This window comes from Pseudorca crassidens, chromosome 10 (assembly GCF_039906515.1).
Source record: "Pseudorca crassidens isolate mPseCra1 chromosome 10, mPseCra1.hap1, whole genome shotgun sequence".
In the NCBI taxonomy this organism is placed as follows: Eukaryota; Metazoa; Chordata; class Mammalia; order Artiodactyla; family Delphinidae; genus Pseudorca; species Pseudorca crassidens.
In genome coordinates this window covers 60,874,496-60,901,224 of record NC_090305.1, presented here as the reverse complement: position 1 = coordinate 60,901,224, position 26,729 = coordinate 60,874,496, and the positions used below count along the sequence as shown (strand labels likewise).

The window sequence follows — 26,729 nt, the reverse complement described above, 5'->3', positions numbered from 1 at the left end:
GTTCCAGTCCCAAACCTACAACCTTCTCTAGCTTATGTGACCTTGGGTTAATTACTTAAAACTATTCATACCTCAGTCTCCTCCTCCATGAAATGAGGATTATAGCTCCTACTTCTTAGGGTTGTTAGGAAACTTAAATGACATTTTACATGAAAAGTGCTTAGAGCAGTGTGTGGCACGCAGTAAATGCTCAATAAACGTTAGCTATTATTCCTGTTCGTTAAATAGTCTTTAACTATGGCTCCTACAAAAGGCATAAAATGTTCTCCCTCTTTTCTTGGAACTACTTGTGCTACTTTGAAGAATGATAGTTTTTTCCAAATTGAAATAAATACAAGACATTTGATGTGTTCACTTACTTTAATAACATTACATTTACCATGTTATCACCATGGAAGGTAAATTCAGGTTAGACAAGAGAATTTCACAAGTACAACAAAGCATTCTGTAGTATACCAAAGTTTGTATAATGTCTGACCAAACCAGCTTGCTCACAAATCTCTTCCATTACAGGCGATTTATTTAGTTTAACATTTATGATTCTTTCAGAGGAAATAAACAGACTGCACACATTTAAAAAGTATTTTTCATTTACCTTTGCATTAGCACTTAAAATACACACTTCTATTTCAAAATGCCATTTAAAAATTATTCTAATATAACAGCAGCAAACTATAGTTCTGCAATTACAAAACAGCTAAACGGGGATCTACAGTTAAGTTATTCTCATGTTTACAACTATGATTCTGAAACAGATACTACTTCAAAGCAGCTGTTACCAGCTCTTTAGGTTTGGTTTAAAAACACACACATAGTTGCTGGGAGGTTTATAATGTTGTATTCCGTGCACTGTTCTGAAAGGGTTCTTCAAGAGCCAGCCAGACCTTAAAAACAGTACTCAGTCCACAAGGCAGTCAGAAAGAGTTAAATTAACTGGGGTAAATAGGATTCCTACATTACATCAAAAGCGTATGATATTCTGCAGCAACTGGGAGCATTTTCAGGTTTGGCATGTTGTCCTCTTTACAACTAATTTTATCAGAAGGGTTTAAGAAGGTGGACACTGTACCAATATCGAGTGCATTTAAAAGTGACATGTTTTTGTGCTCATCTGACTCCCCTGAATGACTTAGCTAGTGAACTAGTCACCAGGCAAATCAAGCCTGCAAGAAAGGAAGCCAATATTCAAATTACAAAGTTATTGTCTGACCCACAGAATTTATTTTCAACATAAACATATAACCTCAATATGAGATGTCTAACTAAAGCAAGCACCACCGAGACCAAGACAGCATCTCCTCTTCTAAGGTTTAGGTTTTGCCCAGAATTCTTGATACATGGAATAGCCCATACCTAAAGAAAAAGAATGCTAGTTAAGCATTTAAATATTTTCTTCAGTGTTAAAAAGTTAAAAACAGTTCATAAAATAGCTAAAAGTAGCACCCTTGCTAGCATACAATATTTACAAGGGGAACCAGGCACCAGGCTGCTTACATTCTTGCTTTCTTAAACAATTCAAATTTCTAAAATTCTTTTTACACAAGTTCCCAAGTATCTCAAGGCCAGTGTGACTAGCTCAGACTGTTAAAATATCAATATTTATCTGGCAACCTTAAAAGGAGTTACTCTTGCTATATAATACCAGATAAAGTCAATTAATTATAAAGCCTATAAAAGCATGTAATATCTTTTCCACCTTCAAAAACTCAATAAAACAGCAATCATGTCTCTCCCAGATGATGGATCTTATTACCAACCCTATTTGCATATCTAGACTCTTCAAAGAAATTATAAACTCAGTGATGGGCAGTACTATCTTTTCTTTCTTTCTTTAAAACCTTAGTAAGATTATATCATAGACAGTAAAACTATGTCACTACTTGAACTATTTCTATTAATTCAGTTTTTATGTCAAAATGAATATAAGTGATATTTGCAAACTGCTTCAAAGTCAGCTAAAAGTATCTACCTTGTTTTATTTACAAAGAAATCCATTAATGGGGAGCCACAAATTTGAAATGTCCTGTAGGAACCTACCAAGAGTCATTGCTCCCACAACAAAGCCTTGGGCTGCCACGCGCATGTGGATCAGGTGAACAGACATTTTAGTATTGCCCCTGCTCTTCAATTTATATAATCCATATGCAACGATTGCTGCAAAACCTGCCATTCCTGTAAAACAGACAGTCACAAGTATGTCAGATGCATGCGGGCAGGGAATCAAGATGATTTTATCATCAATCAACGTTCTATTTTTTTTATAAGGATGCTTTAGGAGACCATTAACCAGCTAACATACAAATTGAATTTTTAATTTTCCCCCCTCAGAACTAAAAATCCACAATTGGAAGCAAACAGTAGCAGATCCAGAAAGTTAAGATCATCTTTAAAATGTGGGCTTGTGAAGCCAGTAAATAAATTCCTTTAAGAGTGCCAGGGGAACTCTTCTCTGTCTTACTTCCATCCCCAAAGGCAATCAGTTAATATAGTAGAGACTGTAATGAACCACAACTGTGAGTATAACAACTCTTAGTCTTGTGAGTCCTTCCAGCAAATCATTGAGACTGATGGTAGTCTTGAGGTCCCAACACATTCACTGAAATAAGTCACTAAAACAAGAAGTCTGACTACACAGAGAAGAATTTTTATAATAAGAGCTACATCATACCAATCTAAGCATATTTCAAGATATGAAAAAATATTCAAAAATAAATGCTTTCAGGAAATTCTTGATGAACCAAACAAGTTTACCACACTTCTACTGTGTTAAAGCTTACAATAGCTTATTAGACCATCAAACTCAAACTTACCAATGGGGACAAATGGTGCCTCTCTAGCTTTTCGGATAAGTTTAGATCCCTGACCTTCATCATATGAAGAAAGAGAAACATCTGTGTCACTTGACATGGTGATTGAAGAATCTTCCTGAAATAGAATTTCCATGAGGTTCTGCAGTTAAAAGCATACTTCTTTTATAAGACTATTCCTTTAAGTGGTACCAAAAAAGGCAAGATACTGGCCTGATTATATGAACTAGAGGGCAGAAAAAAAGATTCATTTCTATCACAAAGGGACCAAGGCTCCATTCTCCTTTTTTGGTCAGTTTTTTTACACAGGACGCTAGTAGGCATTTCATCACAATAAAGTAATAACAAATTCAATTTCACCTTAGTCACAGTAACTATGTACATACTTCCTTCTGACTGAGCTGAACAGACTATAAACTTTACCCATAGATAAAAAAGGGAGTCAAACATAGTATATAACTGCACAAGACTCTGATTGACGTCAATTACAATAAACTCAAAAGTGAACTGCCATTACCCATATAGTCTTACCTTAGCTTCTGGGTTTTTCATGTGCATAACACTCCCTTCAGTAATAACAGCTCTCATTCAACACTCTGCTATTCAAGGGGTTTAGTAGTAGTCAAGGTCCTCAAAGAAAATCCAACTCTAGAGGGGAGGCTTAGTGCTTAGTTTGAAAAGTGAGATTGTCCCTCCAAGCCCCCATCCTCATTGGGAAGAGTCCAATTCTGTCATCTGACAGAGAAGAAAACCTTAATCCCAATGAGTTGTACAGTATCACACAGCTAGATAGAAGAAATTAGGACTAGACTTTCTCTTCTTTTTTGTGCTTCATTACCTGCTAGTTGAATAAACCCTTACTTTCTCTGAGCTTTTATTATATACAAGGTTCAACAAGCTCAAGGTTCAGGATGCTCACTATATTTGAAGAGATAGAATGTAAACACTGAAATAATGTTTCACAAATTAGTTTCTTTAAAATAGACATGCCAGAGTGTGATCACTTTGCCAACAGAGACAATGAGAATTTAGAGTGTGATGTCTTTTGGATAAAAAAGTTTGGGAAGTTTCAGAGAAATATTTGAGATTGGCTTTCAAGATACTACATAAATGGTGACTTCCCTGGCGGTCCAGTGGTTAAGTCTCTACACTTCCACTGCAGGGGGCATGAGTTCAATCCCCCGCCAGGGAACTAAGATCCTCTACGCTGTGCGGTAAACAAAACAAAACAAAACAAACCATCAACGAGATACTATATAAATGTACTAGATGGTAAGATTAAATACTGTATTTATTTTAGGCCAGTATGTTTATTAGTTTCCTTCATAACCAATCTAAACTTCCCAAAGGCAATAGTTTCAAAAACTTTTCTGTTTTTATCACAAATCCTCCTTCAACCTCCCTCACCAACCCCACATTCTAATCACATTAAACTTCTTATAGATGCTCTCTAAACCTCTGAGCCTTTGCACAAGCTACTTCCTCTGCCTAAAACGTTTCTTCCCTTTTCATTTCCTTCAGGTACTCTTTCTGGGCTAAGACCTCCCATTTTTCGGTTTCTTGCCTTAACTGACCTGCTCTGGAAAGTCTTCTCTGACTCTCCCAGTTTATGATAAGTGCTTTGGTTACGCAGTCCCATAGGACCCGATGCTTTCTCTATAATAACTCTTTCTTATAAATGGAAGTTTAACTGTTTTTCTCACTAGAATCCTTGAAGTCAGGAGGTTACACCTGTCCTGCTTGTGTCTATACCATAGCCTGGCATGATGCTTATTACATAAAGTAGACCACAAAATGTTTGTTGAATAAATTGTAAAGTAATATTTTCAACAATTAAAATTATTCTCAGGTAATTAGGAAAATTTAGTGAAAACTAACAATTATACACATTTGTAGAGTCAGTAATAAAAATGTCAAGCTGTATGTACATAAGTGCTTATTTTTCTTTTAATTCTTATATTGTATCTATGAAAGAACACATGATAACCTGAGTAGGTCTTGGAGCCTTGCAACCACAAGAGACAAAACCATTATATACCACAATCCACTTTTAAAAACTAGCACCTTCTTTTACATATATAAAAGCATGTTTTCTTCCTCTGCCTTAATTATTCCTAAACTAAGAAGTCATTTGGGAATTGTCTTTAAAAGCAAGAAAGTTGGTAGTTTTTCCTTTAATCTCTCACATCTGGATAACTTTAACTGTCCAACAGGTCAATGGTGCAAAAGTTCCCTTCTCCTTCCTTTCAGGAGGGAGGCGGATCACCTTTCAGCAGTTTGTACGAACAGGACATTAGATCTGGCTTTCAGAAAGTAGTCCCTGGGGAAAGAATCAGGGTGTGAGGGAACCATGTGGTCATTATGTCTCAAGTGACTAATGATAATCTGTCTCTGATCCAGAACACCTTGTGTGCACATTTCAGGATAAAATAAAGGGGAATATTAGAAGTCCAATATATCACAAAGTTATTTGTTACTCTGTGGTTCAAATTATATATCTAGCATAATATATATCTGTAACACTCCCTGAGTAAAAGATTTTGATAATTCTCTTCCTAATGACCACCTAGAAGTTTCCCAAGTATTCATGATTTATAGCCACCTAAATACAAAATGGTTCACTTTTAAAATATCAGGGTAAGTACAGATCATATAACTTGAGAGTAAAAACCCAGATTATTGGGCTTCCGTGGTGGCGCAGTGGTTGAGAGTCCGCCTGCCGATGCAGGGGACACGGGTTCGTGCCCCGGTCTGGGAAGATCCCACGTGCCGCGGAGCGGCTGGGCCCGTGAGCCATGGCCGCTGAGCCTGCGCGTCTGGAGCCCGTGCTCCGCAACGGGAGAGGCCACAGCAGTGAGAGGCCCGCGTACCGCCAAAAAAAGAAAAAAAAAAAAAACCCAGATTATTAATCCATGCCAATAGGCTTATTTTACAGAAGCAAAAAAAAAAAAAAAGGTTATGAAGGGTAAAATGAACTGCTCAACAACAGGAATACATCTCTGGCAGTAGGATTAGAACCCAGCTCTCCTGATACACAGTTGTGGGTTCTTTTGATTGACAATATATTGCCAAATCATCTGTCTTATAATGCTGGTATGTATTTAATCTGAAAAACATTTAAAATCCACTCCTTAACAGGAGCCCACATCTCTTTCTTTGAATTGTAAAAAATGTCAGTCATGCCTAAAATTAAATGGAACCTTCTTTCCCAGTGACTTAATTCATCTAACGATTTCAAGTGTGATTTGAAGATTTTTTTTTTTCCCTAGCGCCACTTCTGAATTTTCCTTTATTATAATTTTCTCATCCACCTGCAGCAGCTGACCCAGATCTCTGTCGGAAAGTTGAACAGGTACAAAAAGAGGAACCTATAACCAGATACTCAAAGCCAGTTTGGAAAACACGAAGTAGTCTGTAAACTTGGTAAGATACTACTGAAGACCTTTCCAAATGCATGGGAACCTAGAAGAGGCATAAGGGAACTGGAGCTGCCCAGCATCACGTGATGTAAAGACTTAAGGATCTTCACAGCCTGTCATTTTGGTCACTGGAACTACTATCTAACAACCATGGTTTCAAATTTTGATTTTGCATCCGTTACCTGTCAGCCTGTTTAAAATGGCTGCAAGGCGCCACCCCGGAAGATTCTGATTCAGATGGTCTGGGGCAGGGCCCAAGGAATCTGTATCTTAAGAAGACCCCTTCAAGAGATTCTGGTGCACAGGGAAGCAAGAGAACCCCTGGTATACAGAACTCAAATACGATTATCATGCTGGGGCGTGGTACCGCTTCAATCCATCATAACTTTTCATCCAAACTGGTCTGGGTACTTCCGAAAGCAGAGATTCCTTCCATAGGGATTACCCCGAAGAAGGAAATAACTGCTTCCCGCACAGGTAAAACAAAAGAGGCGAATAAACCTGCCGAATCATTTCGGCTGCTTCCAATACTAATCCCCTGCTATGTTTTGTAATTTCTAATCTGGCAGGTTTACTTTTCCAGGAGAAATGTAAATTACGGCAGAGATGCTTGATACATGCCCGGGTCCTTGTTAACCTTCCTAGGGCCGAAGAGGGTCGCCAAACGTCGAACGGAATAGCGGCCCGGGGAGAAGATGAAGCCGATGGCAGGAAGGTCGTTTGGTTTTACGCCCTCCTCTCAATCCTTCAACTTTCCTCCCCTCTCTCTTCTTGTGACCTTGTCAGGACTCCATAGCCTGAGCGCCCGCCCTCTCAATCCCTCCTCACCCACCCCGCTCTACGAGTTCCCCGAAGTCGGCCCCAGCCCCGTCCCTCCCCAGCTCCATCCGCGAGGCTTCGCTCCTCAAGCCTTTGCTGCATCCCCTCATAGGCTCCGTACGCCCTCACCAGCCTCCCCTGCACCGCGAGGTGGGACCTGAGCCCCGCCAACCAGACTTCGCCTCCTTCAGCCCAGGCATCGCCCCCACTCCCAGTCCTGCGATCCCCAACCCTCCCAAGGTGCTCTCAGCCTGGCCCAGCGCGGCCTCACTTCTTCCCATCCCACTGCCCGGCGTCCCCCGCTCCCAAAACCCCGGCATGCATCACTTACAACTGCACGACGTCGCAGGTTCCTACCGGCTCCTACCAGCTGCTGACCCACCTCGCGCACCAGCAGTCTGCCCGGCTTTTCCCAGTTCCGCCCACAGCTGGCCTCAGCCAATCAGAAGCCAGTGGCTGGTACGCCAGTGTCGGTGCCGGCGGGTGAGTGCGGGCCTGTACGCAGTGGGTGGGGCGGCCCGGAGCGAGCTCCGGATTGGCTGGGGCGACGTGCGCGGGCGGTGACTCCGCATCCCCGGCTGTCACGTAGCGATCGCGTCAGAGGTGAGAGGTCGGCGACCGGGATTCCGCTGAGGACGCTGGAGGACTCTTGGCCCTTGGCCCGGCGGTACTTGAGATTACTCTCGCCCTCTTTCTCTCGGGTCGCGGCGGCGGCAGCGAGCACCGCGAAGGCGGTGTCCCGAGCGCCGGCTGGGCGGGGCCGCGGATCAGGGAGTTCAACCGCGGCAGGTCCTTGGGGTGCTGCGGGTGAGGAGGGAGCATGTTCCTGCCTTCGGGGGCGCCGGCGGCGGTGGGGCGCTGGAGCCGCTCCCAAGCCCTGGCGGTTATCCGCCACGAACGTGCGCTGTCGGCCTCCGGCTTGGCGCTTACACGGTAGTGGGAGGAAGCCACTCATTGCAAGTACGGGTGACTCCACCTAGATCGGGGTGGTTTACCTGAGGAAAGAAGTGTCAGAGGCCCCTTGTGGCAGTGAACTTCCCGGGACAGAGCCCCAAATTTGTTCGTAGAGCAATCGATAGCTACCTGGCGAATTAGTGCAGGGCATCAAGCGCTACCGTGGGGACTCTAACTAAACTAGAATCTCTGGATGTAACCGCGAAACGAGGCAGACTGCCAAGTGCTTTATCCCACAGGTAGAAGCTCAGTGTTTTAGGCTCAGGATTTTGAAAATCTTTTGTCTCATAATTGAGTTAAAACACTGGTAGGAAACATTCATGCTGAGTACGATAAATTAAAAACCCTTTACTTTAGTCATGTGGAGTACTTTCAGCTGCTTGAGGGCACATATTTTGTCTGGTTCATGCAGGCATCTCCTTGAACACTGTCTTTGAGCTCAGTAGGGCCTCAATAGTGTTAAAAGAAGAAGTGACAGGGGCTTCCCTGGTGGCACAGCGGTTAAGAATCCGCTTGCCAGTGCAGGGGACACGGGTTTGAGCCCTGGTCCGGGAAGATCCCACATGCCGCAGAGCAACTAAGCCCGTGCGCCATAACTGCTGAGCCTGTGCTCTAGAGCCCGCGAGCCACAACTACTGAGCCCGTGCTCCTAGAGTCCGTGCTCCACAAGAGAAGCCACCGCAATGAGAAGCCCGCGCACCGCAACGAAGACCCAACGCAGCCAAAAATAAAATAAATAAACAAAATAAATGAATTTATTAAAAAAAAAAGAAGTGACAACTAATGCAGTAGCTGGATGGCTTAAAAGATAAGTAGGGGGCAATTCCTTGGCGGTTCAGTGGTTAGGACTCCACGCTTCCATTTCAGGGGGCACGGGTCGATCCCTGGTCGGGGAGCTAAGATCCTGCATGCCTGCATGCCGGGCAGTGCAGCCAAAAAAATTTTTGGAAAAAAAAAAGGAAGTAGGAAGATAAGGAACTCATTTAGGGTAATTAAAGTGATAAAAGAGCTTGACAGATTTGAATATGAAAGTCATGCATAAGTAAAGCAAGGGCTTCCCTGGTGGCGCAGTGGTTAAGAATCCTCCTGCCAATGCAGGGGATATGGGTTTGAGCCCTGGTCTGGGAAGATCCCACATGCCACAGAGCAACTAAGCCCGTGCGCCACACCTACTGAGCCCGCGTGCCACAGCTGTTGAAGCCCGCGCACCTAGAGCCTGTGGTCCAAAACAAAGAGAAGCCATCTCAATGAGAAGCCCAGGCACCACAAGGAAGAGTAGCCCCCGCTCCCCAAAGCTAGAGAAAGCCCGAGCACAGCAACGAAGATCCAACGCAGCCAAAAATAAATAAATTAATTAATTAAATTTTTAAAAAAGTAAAGTAGAAGTCAAGTCCTTTGATTCTGGAAAAACAAAGGCTAACTGCAGCAGTGACCACAGCATGTTCATTCCTGAAGAGGATTTATATGAATCAAAATAATGTTCGCTAATTTGCTAATTTCCAGAGAATGAGATTTGGGGTCAGGCAGACCAGTGCTGGTCCCAATTTAGCCACATACTAGCCATGACCTTGGGCTTCACTTCCTTCCTTTGTAAAGTGGGGAATAAAAGTAGTGGTGGTTAATGGGGAAATAAATGTAGAGTGTTAGCTATTAGTTTAAAAATTCCTATGCCATGCATTGTCCAGAAAGATGCAGACCCTGCCCTATTTGTTTAAGAAATGATCTCATCATATGTAGAAACAAAAATCTTGGTAAATGGTGATGATGCCTATCTGTATCAGATGATGCAGAAGTTTTTTTTAAAGATTGTTCGCTACTTTATTCAGTGTCATGTTAAAAGAAAACAACAGTGACAGCTGATGAAACTATTAAAATTTTCATAATAATTTTTCATAAGACATTGGTGACAAATGTACAACATATATTATTCCATTCTTCTTACTTTGTGTTATTTCAAAGTATAATATTGATGCAAAAAACTTTAAAAAATTATTTGGGTTCTCATGTATTAAATTAATCCACCTGTAATTTATAGGAAGGCAGCACAAGAAGTCTCTGACAGCTTTGCTAATTTCCCCTCTTTAGGGAGCCTCTGTAACTTCTCATGCTCCAAGTAGCTGTCCGCACATGATCATATGCACTATAAGAGAAATGGGCTTCTAAACTCAGATTTGGGCTAAGGCTCAGCTTAAAGCTACACTATCTGTTTTTTGACATCCTTAAAAAAATACTGTGTGATCTTTGTGGAATTTTGTCTAAAACAAATATTAAAACTTTTGAGAAAATTGGTAATATCTATGACTATTTTCAAACTACAGTTGAGAGTCACAGTCAGCAAATACTGGACATGTATATTGTGCCCTGTACAGGACTCAGAAATTAGACTCAGTTCCTTCCCTGAAATAATTTATCATCTGATTAGGTCAAAGGAACAGGTATAGAAAAGTATCAAAAACAGTCTGTGATAAGTGCTTTGAATGGAAATCCAGGCAGATATCATAGGGAGCGAGCAGTTTCAAAGAAGGCTTCTTGGGACAGGGGCTTGAATGAGTGGGCTTTGAAGGATGACTAGCATGTAAATAAGTTGAAAGAATATTCCAGAAAAAGGAAACAGTGGGCAGAGGAATAGAGGTAGACTATGGGATTGTAGCTCTGGCACGGAGGACAGTGAGTGGGGAAAAGGCAAAAATCTGTGACTAAAGCAGAGTCAGAGAATAATGGAAAGTAGGCCTAAGCTTACTGGGGAGGACCTTAAACGCTAATCAAAGAACTTGGACAATATTATATTAGGTGGCCCTTGAAGGTTTTGGAGCAGGATGTTTCAAGAGCTGAGTGAATTTGAGGTACTTGGTAGTGAAGTTGAATGCATTAGAAAAGGACTATTAGCATTTCTCTGCCAGAAAACAAGACTATTCAGTATGTAGCTTATATTCTTTATATTGAAGCCATATCCTGGGTCTTAAGGATAGGGAAGGCTGCTACATGCTGTAGTGTCACCCCTCTACCACCTTGACAAGGCCTGCTGCTTTAAAGTAGCAATAGTCCATACAGTCGAGTCTCCAGGGAGAATTGACTAGGGTCCGGGCTATCATAAAATTTCAGACTCCATAGCACGTCCGTAACTGAACATAATTATCTCTCTCTTCTCCTTCCCCCTGCTCTGGACACCCCTTCCTCATAATCCTGTACTTTCTCTTTAAATTCCCTGACTTGGTTGGTAGAACTGCTTTCCATCCCACTAACTGAACATGAAACCTGGGTAAATCCTTGATGCTACTCCTACTTTTGTGCACATGTAGCCAGTGACATGTGGGCAGATAACTGAATGACAAGGGGCAAGCCTTCTGAAGATCGGTGGCAGAGGTGAGACTGTGCCTTCCCTCTCATAGTACTGTGCTCTGACCAAACTGGCCCAGTGATGTTGAGAGGATCATTTATACAGGAAAGCACTTAAACAGATTAAATAAGGAAATACATTTGCATCATTTTACCCTTGATGCAAGACTGTTTTCACTGATAATATTTTCCAACAAAAAACTGTGCGGTTGTCACTAAAAAATGGATCTTGGATTCACTGAAGCTCCTCAGAATTCCTTTTTCTTCTTCCTGTTAGTTATTTGGTTGCGGGGGGTGGGCACGGAACTTCTCTAACTGAGCTGAAGCCCTCCTGCCTCATTCCCTTGCTTTGGAGATAATTGGATTTGGAATTAACAACACAACCATCTCGTCTTAAAAATTTATATAATTTTATGTATACCTGAAACTAACACAACATTGTAAATCAACTATACTCCAGTAAAAATTAAAAAAAGAAAAAGGTAATGCAAATCATACAATGACCAAAAAATTTATATAATTTTATATCCTATATAATTTATTAAATGTGCCTTTTAGTAGAGAATGAGTAAGCAGAATTGGGTAAATCCTTGATGGTCTTGGTCTTTTAGTTTTATGTACTTTATATACTGATTTTAAAAATTAGAAAATTTGTAATCTTATATAAGCTATATAACTGAAAAGATTGACTTATTTTTATAATCTGTATTTGTACAGGTAATTTGACTAGATTACGCAAAGAAAGAATTGATCACTGGAAGCAAAAGCTTTCTGTTCACCACAGGTGAACAGCTCTTTCCACCAGACAGGATAAACACGATTTTCCACCTGGGCTCCACCTGCAGAGGTGAGTACCTGAGTTCAGGGACTTTAGCTGCATTTCAGCTACTGGGGCTGCAGTAGCTGGGCAGGGACTGTGGGCTCCTGTGGCTTCTTAATTCTCGTGATCACCCACCATTGACAGTCTCCCTTTCAGAATCCTCCTCTCCTCTCCCCCACTGCCTTGGATACTGATGGCCTCTCTGCTTCCCCCCACTCTGTCTCTCCCAACAATGATTTAGGGCTATTTTTACAGCCTGCTAATTCTCTGAGAATGAGGTGCCTCTTATGGAAGGCACTGCCATACTCAATGGCACTGCAAATAGGTTTCTGTTGACATCTCCAAGCCCTCCACGTCATTTTGCCGTGACACTGATTGTGAGGCACCATCTGTTTGTCTTGATGGCTTAATGAATTGAGGGCTCATAAACGTAGCTGACATCTAAATGAGATCCATATCTCAGTAAGGACAGGATAATGGTCTCCTTTGCCAGAGATGGATGGACAATTACTTCTATAACTCTGAGAGAAAAATGGATTATGCAGACAGACACTTCACCCAAATTGGTGGCCCTGAATTACCGTCCCTGTGCTGATGCTTTTGCTCGGGGACAGGAACCCGCCTATCCTGTTTCTGGAAAACCCGGAAAAGGAAGATTATGTGCCTGACCCAAGTTCACTCAGTGAATCAGCAGACAAGTGCTAGCCATCAAAGTCCTTCTGCTACTTTGTTTTATGAGAGTCAGAAGAGTTTCTAGAATGATGAGTATTAAAATAACTGTAGAAAAAGTGACCTCATAACCTTGGCCTGTCGCCTAGTACAGTATGTCTGATTAGAGGGAAATGACAGGCCATGAGATGGCTAAGCATTAAGTGCCCCGCACAGATCATGATTTCTCCTGAAATTGGGAGAGTTGTTGCTTAAGGGCAGTTCGCTCTTTCCTTTAGCTGGGGTCTGGAATCCTTGTGATCCCTGAGCTATAGTGAGAGTGTCCCTGGCCTCCCTCTTACCTGCAAGTATCTTACATCAGAAACAAGCAGCACCACATGCAGCTACCCAAACAGCCTGCTGTACAACACCAGCACACGCTCAGCGCCTCCCATTCTCTGGGCACACTGCTACGTACTTAATGTACTCAAGTGATCATTAAAACAGCTCCATCGAGTAAATATTATTATCCCCATTTTACACATGAGGAAACTGAGGTTCAGCATGGTTAAGTAACTTGCTTATGTTTCCATGGAAGCAGAGGCAGGATTTGAATCCAGTCCCGTTTAGCTCATACTCTTTCTGGAAGGTTCCATTGCCTCTGTGCTTTCTTTTCCTTGCCTGTGCCTGGTCTTTCTCTTACCTTCCATTTCTCCTGTTAGAATCCTTATCAATCACAACTTTTGTTTTGAAATATGTGTGTGTGTGTGTGTGTGTGTATGTAGGTATATCTATATATGTATGTATATATTCACAAACACATGCACTTTCATATCTGTATATCTATATTTATAGATATTACAGATATTTATAAATAGAGGTATAAATAAATAAAATGAGGAAAGGTGTACCCCTCAAATGTGTTTTTTTTTAAAGGGGAATGTAATTTATTTATTTTTAAAATAAATTTATTTATTTTATTTATTTATTTTTGGCTGTGTTGGGTCTTCGTTGCTGCGCTCGGGCTTCCTCTAGTTGCGGTGAGCAGGGGCTACTCTTTGTTGCGGTGCGCGGCCTTCTCATTGCGGTGGCTTCTTGTTGCGGAGCATGGGCTCTAGGCGCGCGGGCTTCAGTAGTTGTGGCACATGGGCTCAGTATTTGTGGCTCATGGGCTCTGGAGCGCAGGCTCAGTGGTTGTGGCGCAAGGGCTTAGTTGCTCTGTGGCATGTGGGATTTTCCCAGACCAGGGATCGAACTTGTGTCCCCTGCATTGGCAGGTGGATTCTTAACTACTGCACCACCAGTGAAGTCCCCCCTCAAATGTTAATGCTGGTTTTATCTGAGTATAGAATAATAATTTGGGATTTTCATTTTTTTCTCTGTGTTTTTCTTTTCTGTATTTATCAAACCAAATTTATTGTGATCAGAAAACACTTTTTAAAATCTTTTATATCCTTTCAACTTCATATGCTACTACCTTTGTAAATAAAATCTTTCCTGATCTTCAAGCTGATGCTGCCCCTTTTTCTATTTCTTTCTTTTTTTTTTTTTGCCCGGGCCGTGCAGCTTGCAAGATCTTAGTTCCCCAACCAAGGATTGAGCCTGGGCCACAGCAGTGAAAGTGCCAAGTCCTAATCACTGGACCACCAGGGAATTCCCTGATGCTACCCATTTTTCTTTTGAAACACACTCCCTTTCCCTAGCACTTTATATTTTGTTGAGTCATTTTTAGCATTTTGCTTTGTATTCTGTGTAACCTAAGTTTCTCGGGGCCCCACTCAGATATGAAGAGTCAGGGAAGCACACCTAATAATAGAAATGGTAACAGAAGAGTTATTACCCCAATCTGCTCCCATCAAGAAAGCTAGGATCTTCCTGCTATATCCACTATATGCCAGTCTTACATCTCTTTTCATCCCTATGATCTTAGCTGTGTCTCCACATTGCTGTTCCCATGACATGAGTCAACTGTCATGCTCACTCTGGTGTTTATGCACGATGCTGTCCCGTCTCCTATCACTTGGTGCTAAGCTACGCCCCATTATTCTATCAGGCCCCATACAGTTCAGGCTGTGCCTCTGTTCTTTTTCACTTTGTTGAAGTTGAGGAAGGACATCTCTTCCCACCCAGGTTGTACTTTTTCAAGTACAACCCATACAAGTTACCCATTCCCCTTGTTTTCTTAATCTCTGATAAAACCTGTTGTGTGACAACTCTTATGTTTGAGTTTTTCTGTCTTACAGCACCCCTCCCCTCCCCTCTTGTCTAGAGGAACTTGTACTAAGCTAAGTCAGGGGTCAGAGTAATCTGACCCAATCCTTCCCTGTTCTCAGTCAAGGGCCCCGGACAGAAGGGCCCACAGCTGTGCTTTTGTGCTCCCTCCTCCCGTTCTCTCTCTCTCTCTCTCTCTCTCTCTCTCTGTCTCTGTCTCTGTCTCTCTCTCTCTCTCTCTGTCTCTGTCTCTCTCTCTGTCTCTGTCTCTCTCTCTCTCTCTCTCTCTCATCTGAGAGATCAAGGTGTGATTTCATTCTGTAACTTAATCAAGTGTCTCTGGGGCAGCCTGTTAGCCTTCATCTCACCAGTCATTGTCTTTCCAGGGAGGCCTATTCTGGGGCTCCCAGAAATGGAAGCCTGGTGGACTGCTCTGACATACGCAATGCGTGAGTAGACAAGCAGAACCAGCCCTCTTTGGGCTATCAGTCCATTGTATCCTCTTCTAGCCTTTCCATTAACTTCTAAGACACATGGAGAGGAGCTGAGCACCATTCACGTTTGTACACTCTGAAGCAACTAGCATAGTTACATAGGATGGCAAGAACTCCATTAAACTTTTGCAGAATGAATTACTACAATCCATTGAATCTTGTGCTCTGCTTTTCTTCCTTAACATTATTGCAACAAATGATCAAATAAAAGTCAAAGTTTAGTTCCACTTTGTTCTATGCTAAGTATATCACACTGATTCCGATTCCATCACTTATCTGAGTTTTAAAACATTGAGATGTAATTCACATACCATAAAATTCACCCCTTTAGGGTGTACAATTCAGTGGTTTTTAATATATTCACAAAGTTGTATAACTGTCAGCTTTAATTCCAGACCAGCATTTTTATCATGCCAAATCTGGGTGATGCCCATTAACTATCACGCCCAGTCGCCCTCTGTCTCCCCGCAACCTCCCCCCGACCCCGCCCAGGCAAGCAATCACTAATCTATTTTCTTTGTCTATGGATTTCCCTATTCTGGATATGTCATAAAAATGGAATCATATGTGGACTTTTGTATCTGGTTTCTTTCACTTAGCACAGTGCTTTCAAGGTTCATCCATGTTTTAGCATGTATAGGTGTTTCGTTCCTTTTTGATGGCTAAATAATATTCCAAGGCACGGATATATATGTGTGTGTGTGTGTGTGTGTGTGTGTGTGTGTGTGTGTGTGTGTGTGTGTGTGTACACACATATATATGTACACACACACACACCACATTTTGTTTATCCATTCATCAATTGATGGACATTTGGATTGTTTCTACTTTTTGGCTATTATGAATAAAATTATTGGGAACAGTCATGTACATGTTTTTTCTGTGGACATATATATAATTTCAATTTTCATGGGTGTATACCTATACCTAGGTGGATCATATGGTAACTTTTATGTTTAACTTTTTTTTTTTTGGCCATGGCACTTGGCTGTGGGATCTTAGTTCCCTGACAAGGGATTGAACCCACGCCCTAGGCACTGAAAGCACAGAGTTCTAACCATTGGACAGCCAGGGAATTCCCCCATGTTTAACTTTCTAAGGAACTGGCAAATTGTTTTCCAGAGGAGCAGTACCGTTTTACATTCCCAGCAGCAATTAATGAGGTTTTCAATTTCTCCACATCCTCATCCACACATATTATTGTTCATCTTTTTTGATTATAGCTATCCCAGTGGGTGTAAAGAGGTATTTCATTGTGGTTTTGATTTTCATTTCCCTGATGCTAATAATGTTTAGTATGTTTTTATGTGCTCATTGGCCATTTGATGTTTCTTTGGAAAAGTGTCTATCCAGTTTATTGCATGCTTTTATCATATCATAGGGTGTTGAAGATTGTCAAATGCTTTTTTCTGCATCTACTGAGATGATCATGTGGTTTTTGTCTTTTATTCTAGTAATATGGTATATTACATTGGTTGATTTTAATATGTTGGGCCAACCTTGCATTTGTGGAAAAAATTCCAACTTATCATGGTGTGTAGTGTATGTTGTTAGATTTGGTTTGCTGGTATTTTGTTGAATTGTTTGTGTGCGTGTGTGTGTGTGTGTGTGTGTGTGACTATATCCACAAGGGATATTGGTCTGCAGTTTTCTCTTCTTGTAATGTCTGTTGGATTTTGGTATCAGAGTAATAATGGTTCATAGAATGAGTTGGGAAGTGTTCCTTCTTCTGTTTTTTGATAGATTTTGAAAGGATTGGTGGTAGTTCTTTAAATGTTTGTTAGAAGTCTCCAGTGAAACCATCGGATCATGGGCTTTTCTTTGTGGGAAGTTTTTTGATTACTAATTCAATCCTTTATTATAGGTCTATTCAGATTTTTTGTTTCCTTCTAAGACAGTTTTGGTAGTTTTGTATTTTTCTAGAAATTTGTCCATTTCTTCTAAATTATCTAATTTGTTGGCATACAGTTGTTCATAGTATTCCCTTACAATCCTTTTTATTCCTTTCTTAATCCCTCTTTTATTCCTTATTTTAGTGATTTGAGTCTTCTCCCTTTTATTCCTTCTTCCTATTTTTTTTCAGTTTTTTCAATTTTATTGATCTTTTCAAAGAACAACTTAAAATTTTTTTTTTCTCTGTTGTATTTTTGTTCTCTTTCATTTATTTCTGCTCTAGTATTTGTTTTGTCTTTCATTACGCTTGCTTTGAGTTTAGTTTGCTCTACTTTTTCTAGGGTCTTAAGGTGGCAGGTTAATTCCTTTATTTGAGGTCTTTTTTCTTTTTTAACATAGGCATTTACAGCTATACATTTCCTTCTAAGCATTGCTTTCACTGTATCCTATAAGTTTTTTGTATTTTGTTTTTGGTTTCTTTCATCTCAAAGTATTTTTTAGTTTCCCTTGTGATTTCTTCTTTGACTCATTGGTTACTTAGGAGTATGTTGTTTAATTTCCACATAGTTGTGAATCCCCTAAATTTCCTTCTGTTGTTGATTTAATTTAATTCCATTGTGGTCAGAGAACATACTTTGTATGATTTCAGTTCTTTTAAATTTATTGAGACTTGTTTTACGGCCTAACATATGGTCTATCCTGAAGAATGCTCCATGTGCACTTGAGAAGAATGTGTATCCTGCTATCATTGAGTGGAGTGTTCTATCCAAGTTTTTAGGTATTCACTTTCACCTGGTAAAACACTGTTCATCCTTTGAGTCCCAGGTCCAAAGGATTTCATCTGTCAAGTCTTTCTTCATCCATCTCACCAGCAAAAATGTACAATTTCCTCATTTGAACTTCTGTCACCCATAACTATGATATATAGATATGCCAACACCCATAACTGTGATATAGCCTTTATTACAAGTCAGTCTTTCTACACGCTGATGTTATGGGTTTCTTTTGTGCAGGGACCAAGTCTTAACTGTATCTCCATATCCCTGAATATGGAGTATTCATTAGTGACTTTAAAGCATGCCATTAAAAGGATGAGAGAATTTGGGGGTTATTGAATACCTTTTAAATATTGAACCCTAGGCTGTGTACTGTAGAGAGTAGAACAGGAAAAGAAAGGCAGAGCACTCTGCCTCTGGGGAACCTACAGCTTAGTTAAGAAGACAGTATATCTGCATGAGAAACCTTTAACACAGGATCTGACCAAGTGCCAATACAAGGGCTCTAGGAGTTGGGCTTGTCCACTTTGTCTCTGTCTCTCTCTCTGCATGGGAAAGAGACTTACAGAGCTGTGAGGTTGGAACAACCCTCAGGACTCCTGATTCCCAGTTGTCGATCAGTGTGGAATCCTCTGGCAGCTGATCACCCAGCTTCCGCTTGGACAGCCTCACCCACGGGGAGAAGGCCCACTAAGGACTTGATGATGGTTGTTTGCCAATTTTGGGTGGCAAGGGGGAATTGAATTGCTTTTTAGCTACCAAACAGCCTTCAATCGTCCCCATAAAAGAAACTATAAGCCTGAAAAAATATGTGTAAAGTCAATAAGGAAGGGAAAGAGCTCTAGTCAGAAGCTTTAATCTCAGTGGGGTAGGTCACAGGATACTTAAATTACATTTTGACGTCAGGGAAAGAAAATCAGATCAAGTTCATCCTGAGAAGGGTCACTTCTGATGGAACCAAAATAAATTATTTTCTGAGGCCTATTATTTTCCCAGAGCCCACCTATATATGAATGTTCTGGGAAGGTCTGAGGCTACGAGATTTGGAGAGGTGAATTCATCCCACAGACCAGTTAGATATTTTATTCTGTCTAATTTAGGATTAAAGACCAATGATTTCAGGGGCTAATTAGGGTATTTCTGGAGTCTTCTTGTCAGGAATACAGTGTAGTAAGGAAGGTTTTCAAGCCAGAATATAAACTGTTTTCTCTAGAAACCTCTGAAAATAGAATTATATTAGAAAATAAAATTATATTATGAAGTACCTACAATTTTGGTGGTGCACACTAAATAAAACAGGAGGATGATATAAGGGCTGGCCCATAGTTGTGTGTAATAGTTGACCAAATGAGTAATATCTTTGTTACAGTCTTCATGGTCCCATTTATGACAGCTAGTCAGAACACTGCTGGGCAGAACACTCCTGGGGGAGGGGAACATCAAGCCACCTGATATTGGAGAATTACAGAAGGGACAGAGCCGGTCTGGGGAATAACAGACTTGAGCAGGGTGGAAGAATGGGCAAGCTTTGGGTGGACAGAACGAGAGAAGAGATGAGGGTTGGTGAGAGGGCCACAGAGGTTGGATGTATAAGACATGTTATTTGACCAGTGCAGAGTACCTAGGAGGTTGTAAACCTGGGCTTTGGTAGAGGCAAGGCACAGCAAAATTGCTATCTTCGTGTCCACATAGGTGTGTCAAGAGTCTTACAGCTTTTGAACTAGATTAGCTTACTACGTGCACATAAGTCATCCATGTGACTGTGCTCTAGGCAATAGCACCTATTGAGTTGATGACTAAGGCGTTCTGTCTATGACTTACCAGAAATTCTCTTCCCAAGGAGGTCAGGGGAGAAAACGGGAGTGGTGAGCCAGGAGTAATGGGCAATTCTGGGTGGGCCAGAGTGAGTCACCTTCCCCAATGCTAACACCAGAAGATCAGGCCAAGGGCTTTTGTCTCTGCTGTTTATTCTCTTCACCTTTTCCCCAAATCCTAGCTCTGTCAGCTCTTTCATCCTTTGACTTTTCTGATAGGGCCCTGGAGTTGAAACAGCTCTAACTTTACAGATAAAGGCCCTGAAGCCCAGAGAGGGCTTATTCCTACAAAACGCCAATTTCAGAGTTGGAACTAGAAAGACCTCTTGACTACCAGCCCCTCTGCACTTTGTCCTTTCACCACGTGGCTTTCCTCTTTGAGTCATCTCCCCATTGTGTCAACTGAGAGGCAAAAGGGATACAGAACAGGACATGGCAGAAACTTGAAGTGGTGTCCCTCAACCATAAGGTGCCCCAGGGAACATAAGGAGAGGCAGGAGGAGTCTGGGGCAGAGGCCCATCTACCATGACCCTATTCTCCCTTCGTTTCTTCTGCAATGTAGTCCCTACAAGTGACAACATCTTGCTTTGAAATTTTGTCTGTGACTCGGCCACCCCTGACGATTTGGCATAGTCAACAGGATATAGAGCAACACAGCAGAAGAGCAGAGGTATGATGTAGGATGAAGCAGCAGGTGCCCAGCTCATGAGATCCCTGAATGTCTTACTTTTATGTTCTCCTCCCTTGCCTTCCACTCCTGGTGATGCTGTACCTAAGGTCTGTCCCTGGGCTGGTTTACTTTTCAGAAAGGTTTTGTAGCTTCCGGCAAGCATCATAAGTGAAACCTGTTGGTCTATCTGTTTGACCTGTGTTGTAACCCTCTCCTCTCAGACCCCTCAAAATCAGGTGTACTCTCTTTCCCCTTAGGTTAGATAAGTGTTCTATGGATGCTGCTGTCTGGGTCAGGAAGGAAACTCCAGCATCCCTCCAGTCAGTTACTTTGAAACATTTTGGTCCCTTTTTTGTATAATTTGGAATTGGTTATACCAGACATGGCCCAGAAGTTCCAAGACGGATCCTGGGACCATAATTTCCCCAAATGTTTAAGGCAAAACAAACAAACGCTCATCATTGCCAGACCGAGTCAGAGATCTGTGAGAAAACAAGGAAATTTCCATGCAGTAGAAGTGGCAAAACCTCATTAAGGCTATTGGTGAAATTCTTTTCTGGGAAGTCTTTTATGTACCTGTAAAAAGCCCTTGATAGCAAAAGATCAAGCCCTCCTACCTTTAGAGGTGTCCCAGTTGTCACTTAATGCCTCCTTATTCCAAATCCACCCTTCATTGCTTTGCCTGTGACATTAGAACATTTCTTCCTGTCAGCAGGCTCAGGGTAAAGTCTGTCAGTAGGGGGTGCTGGAGGGCAAATTTCATCTGCATGAGTGGGTGGTTTCTTTATCTTCTGCCACACTCCAGTTGTGGGGCAGTCCTGCTTGCCAGTCAAGGCCCAAATATTGAAAATATTGTCAAGATGTAATCAATATTAAATTATTAATGAGATATTTACATTCTTTCATTGTGCTAAGTCTTTGAAATCTAGCGTGTGCTTTATACTTGCACCACTTCTCAATTTGGACATTCATGTGCTCAATAGCCACATGTGGCCAGTGGCTACTGTATTGGACAGCACACCTCTAGAACATGGTGTACCCACACATACTTAATGGGAGTGACACTTTCGGAGACCGTTTAAAAAAGAAACTGCATAAAAAATCTTAGACTTTATTCCGTAGCTTTATTGATCATATTAATATGGTATTTTAAAACCATTTTCTTGTATTAGAATGAACATACTAGTGACTGTGTGTATTATTTTAGGAATCAAGATTTTCAGTATAAAAGAAAAGGAAGTACAATCACAGAATCAAGAATTTAAGTAGAAACACTGTTGAGCATTACTGTTGAGTTTGCTACTCAATCATGTTATTAACTCATTTATTGGTGTCATGAAGAATACAGAAACTGTTAAAAATAGCAGGAGACATTTTCTGAATATGGGAATATTAGTAGCATGAACCTATACGTTCTGCCCTTGAGTCAGAAGAAAACCATGTGAAATACCCAAAATCCAGGACTTCCCTGGCAGTCCAGTGGTTAGGACTCCACGCTCTAACTACAGGGGCCACAGGTTTGATCCCTGGTTGAGGAACTAAGATCCTGCATGCCGCGTGGCGCGGCCAAAAAAAACCACATATATATATGTATATATATAAAATATCCAAAATCCAATTGGATCTAATTTTAAAGATCCTCAAGAGTTACATAGTCCTATGAATATGAAAGAATGCACAGTTTCATCAGGTCTTCAAGTTCAAGGGTCTCTAGAGATATTTATGTAAAGGTATTTACATATCTTAACATATATACATTTATGTATCTTAAGGTTTTGAAACTGAGTCAAAAAATCAACATGGCTAAGAGCTGTGGACTTTTAGGGAGAAAAATGTGTAACATAAAACTTGAACCCAGGGAAGTGGACTAGATGATCAATCCCCTATTTATGTATTTAGGTATATATTTATGTATTAACTTTTTCTTTTATTTATTTATTAATTAATTTTAGGCTGCATTGGGTCTTTGTTGCTGTGCACGGGCTTTCTCTAGTTGCGGCACACAGGAGCTACTCTTCATTGTGGTGCGTGGGCTCAGTAGTTGTGGCTTGTAGGCTCTAGAGCGCAGGCTCAGTAGTTGTGGCGCAGGGGCTTAGTTGCTCCACGGCATGTGGGATCTTCCCGAACCAGGGCTCAAACCTGTGTCCCCTGCGTTGGCAGGCAGATTCTTAACAACTGCGCCACCAGGGAAGTCCCAACGTTTTCTTTTTTTTCCTAGGGTATTTTAAAGAAAATCCAAGATATTGTATATTATATTTATATTATATTATATTATATTATTTCACCCAATTATTACCACTTTGACATTTTGGAGTCATTAACATAATCATATATAGAGTTTAGTGTTGCCCATGGGTTCTCAATAAGATTCTCAGCCTCCCAGCCCAACAGTCTGCTAGCAGACACTGGTATAGTAACTTCCTTCGTTAGGTGGGTAAACATCTTTTAACCTGGGAAGCTTCAGAATAAAACATCGAAATATTTAAGGGAAGAGACCCATTAGCATTAATATTTTTTGTGTGTGAAGTAAGTAAGTGGCTTTACATATTTGATGCTTTATATATTGTCACAGTAAGGGTGGGTTTGGTCTGGTAGAATGACAGCTTTGTAACTGGTTTGAAATGTTTGAGCAATACACATTTTTCTAAGGTGAAATCTTACTAAATTATTCTTAATATTGAGACATTTAAGAGACCTTTAGATTCCTAACATTTAAAGTTTAGTGTATTGGATTTATAAGTATGAATTTCTCCCCAGGAAAGCTTTGTTTATTATTTAAAGCAGTTGAAGTACATAAAGGGAAATGCTTGAGATGAAGCAGGCCATTGTGTGAATACATTTATAAGCTCCCTGTTCTGATCTCTAGCCCCTTGTCACTTTCCAATGTAAGAACCACCGAAGAGCCTCTACATGGGGCCCTGATACAGAAAAGGCTGACCACACACTAGCAGGTTCCTATCCTGTGCTACCTATTTATAGCCTCCACCAAGATGGGCAACCTGTGGCCGCAAGTCCGTCCTTCTCCTCCCTGCCTATCAAATGAAGAGCATGATAGAATAAAAAATGCTAGGTTTGACTTGGGTTTTCCAATTTACTGGTTTTTTTCTTATGTACACTGCCTTTCATCTGTCACTGGTATTGGGGGAAAGCACCCAAAAAAGATGATCCAATCGTTAGGAGTTGTCCACTGGATCTGAGTTGTTAGGCTTATTATCTGGGTAGTGTGAGGCGACCCCTAGTGGAAGGCAGACGTTACCACAGTCAGAAGAACTCGAAAAATGCATTCCTGTCTGGGAAAAGATAGACTTGTATTTAAACTCAGACTAATGTTCTCATTTTATGGGACAACTTTTCAAACGTGTATACATTACAAACCACACATCCCTTCCAACTTCCAAAGCTCTGGTGAGCTAGAAGCAAAATTATGGCACTAAGCAAAACTAAATAAAACAGCAACAAGGGGGCTTTACATGGCCTGAAACCCTTCCAAGATCAAGATGAACTCTGACGCTGCAGTTTTCAATCTACCAGATCTCGGGACTCAAGCCATATCAACATTGTTATCTAGCTGGTTTTCCAGTAGTATCACTCCAACCCTGAGAGCTTTCTTACTTGTCTTTTGCATTCTTTTTGTCAAGTACTCAGTTATGTCGTGGGTTCCTTTGCAGCCCAGGCCACCCTAGAATCCATATAGCACGCATGTTCCAGCAGGATACAGGGTCTGTGAAAAGGAATTTCAATAAAGAACCTAGATGGAAAGAGCCCTATGATGTTCTCTTGGCCATCCCTATGGCTCTGTGAGGCTGTAGACCATCAAGGGTGCAAGGGTGACCAGCCACAACTACATCAAAACTGATAGCAAACAAGGTAAATCTGGATACAATTCATAGAGACCACCAAGGCCCTGGGAAGCTTTAGCCTAGAAAGAAAAGGCGGTTACTTTGTGGCATTCAAGATGCACTGAGTGAAGACCACAAAGTGTGGGACTGTGTGGAGATGCCAGATAAATACCCTCAGGTCCAGTGTGTGAAAGAGAAGACTGCCGGGCTAGTACTGTAGGATTCTTAAGTCCTCACCTTGCTTGCCACCATAGTTTACTGCTGCATATCAGGAGGGTCCCTCTTCCCTGCCCCTTTCCATCATAGCTTGTCCTTCAAATGTCTTTTTCAGTGGTGACCCATGACCACCCGGTAGTTGGTGCACAACAGACTTTAGCACTGTCTCTAAAGTTCTCTGATTGCTGCTTATTCCACCTTTGGGACACAGTGTGCTAAATGCTATAAAAATCTTCCTCACCTAAAGGCATGGATCCTCCCTGACATAGCATGTTTGCTGGTTAGCTACTTTGTAATATAGAGAACTACTCACCTATAGGAACATTTGGTTTTATGTCCTTTTTCTAGTGCTAATCCTTGGAACTGGTTTTTTTTTTTTTTTTAACTTGCAAGGCCCATTGTAAAACCTGTGGGAATTCTAGAACAAGGCCTAATGCAACTAATGCCATTGGGGCTTCACAAACCAAGTTGTCTTTTGCCTCTGTAAAGGAAGAATAAAATAGCTCATGAACTTTAACTGTGGCTCAAGGTAGATAGAAAAAAATAACCTCTAAAATTAAAGAAGTATCCCAGGTTCTTCACTCCATAAGAGGAATAATACTTCTATTGGTTCAGGTAGATCGTGGACATTGGTGGACAATTGTTAAAAGTTATTCATTACAAATTATCCTGGGACTTCCCTGGTGGCGCAGTGGTTAAGAATCCGCCTGCCAATGCAGGGGACATGGGTTGGATTCCTGGTCTGGGAAGATCCCACATGCCCCAGAGCAACTAAGCCCGTGCGCCACAACTACTGAGCCTGCATGAGGCAACTATGGAGCCCGTGTGCTGCAACTACTGAAGCCCGCGTGCCTAGAGCCTGTGCTCTGCAATGAGAAGCCACCACAATGAGAAGCCCGTGCACCGCAGCGAAGAGTAGCCCCCACTTGCCGCAACTAGAGAAAGTCCACACACAGCAACGAAGACCCAATGCAGCCAAAAACTGAAAAAAAAAAAGGAATTATCCTGATTGCAAGATGAACTTTCTATGTATTTGTTATGCTACTTAGGGTTTGCTTGTCATGTTACATTAAACAAGTCTCCCTCCCAACTCTTAACTTTTTGAAAGGCCAAACAGATGGTTCTCTGAGGAGCAAAGAAACAAAGCCAAGACTGTGAAATTATTTATAGCCTGAAAGGGCATATTTGTAGGCTACCAAATATGTACTATATGTAGATGCTACATCTGTCAAAGGGAGGATACAGGGAGGAAAGCAGCCCCCATCATCCCTAGAACTTCATGCCATTTCTTCTGAAAGCTAAACTCTAGATTAGCAGAAATCCTTAACTTTTGACTCTCTGCACAGAAACTATGGCCCTCCTTATATATCTTCAATGTTTTGCTGGATATAAACTCTGACCTCTTTCAATATGTCCATTATCAGAACCCCCTTTCAAATAATACCTTCTGAAGTTTTGGTAATATAGGTTCATTAATCACAGGCCTAAATGTAAAACCTGAAATTATAAAATTTCTAGAAGAAAGCATAGGAGGAAATCTTTGTGACCTGAGGGTAAGCAAAGATTTCTTAGATAAGACACGAAAAGCACAACCCGTAAAAGAAAAAAATTGTTTGTACTCCACTGAAATTAAGAACTGCTCTTCAAAAGACACTGTTACAATAATGAAAACACAAGTCACAAACTAGGAGAAAATATTTGCAAACCATATACCTGATAAAGAACTTATATCCAAGATAAACAGAGAGCCCTCTATACTCAGTAGTAAGAAAACAGCCTTTTTTTTTTTAATGGACAAAAGATTTGAAAAGACACTTCACCAAAGAAGATATATGGATAGTAAGTTGGCATCCGTATATATTCAATGTCATTAGTTCTTAAGGAAATGCAAATAAATACCACAATGAAATACTACTTCACACTTCGTAGAATGACTAAAAGTAAAGACTGACCAATCCAAGTACTTAGGGGATTGTGGAGCAATTAGAACTCACATATTTTGCTGGTGGAGA

General features: G+C 41.2%; 2 protein-coding genes across 2 annotated transcripts in view; one reads left to right on the top strand and one right to left on the bottom strand.

Moving 5' to 3' along the window:
- Window positions 1-341: 341 nt before the first annotated feature.
- On the bottom strand, window positions 342-7,513 carry HIGD1A (HIG1 hypoxia inducible domain family member 1A). Its single transcript, XM_067753919.1, has 4 exons — window positions 7,377-7,513; window positions 2,811-2,925; window positions 2,038-2,172; window positions 342-1,353 (listed from the first exon to the last, which is right to left on the bottom strand). The coding sequence occupies exons 2-4, from the start codon at window positions 2,905-2,907 to the stop codon at window positions 1,304-1,306; spliced, it is 282 nt and encodes a 93-aa protein (XP_067610020.1). The 5' UTR covers window positions 2,908-2,925; window positions 7,377-7,513; the 3' UTR covers window positions 342-1,303.
- A 93-nt stretch (window positions 7,514-7,606) lies between these two features.
- The window catches only part of ACKR2 (atypical chemokine receptor 2), a 51,465-nt gene continuing 32,342 nt past the window's right edge, over window positions 7,607-26,729 (top strand). The window contains exons 1-2 of the mRNA XM_067753913.1: window positions 7,607-7,712; window positions 12,053-12,182. The gene's annotated coding sequence lies outside the window, so the exon portion shown is untranslated. The remainder of the gene's footprint in view (window positions 7,713-12,052; window positions 12,183-26,729) is intronic.

Excerpts from the sequence above, each read along its gene's own strand:
- HIGD1A (XM_067753919.1), bottom strand. The coding sequence starts at position 2,907 with ATGTCAAGTGACACAGATGTTTCTCTTTCTTCATATGATGAAGGTCAG. Across the intron at positions 2,173-2,810 it reads GGCACCATTTGTCCCCATTG|GAATGGCAGGTTTTGCAGCA; the intron begins GTAAGTTTGAGT and ends TCTGTTTTACAG. Across the intron at positions 1,354-2,037 it reads TGTGGGAGCAATGACTCTTG|GTATGGGCTATTCCATGTAT; the intron begins GTAGGTTCCTAC and ends CTTTTTCTTTAG.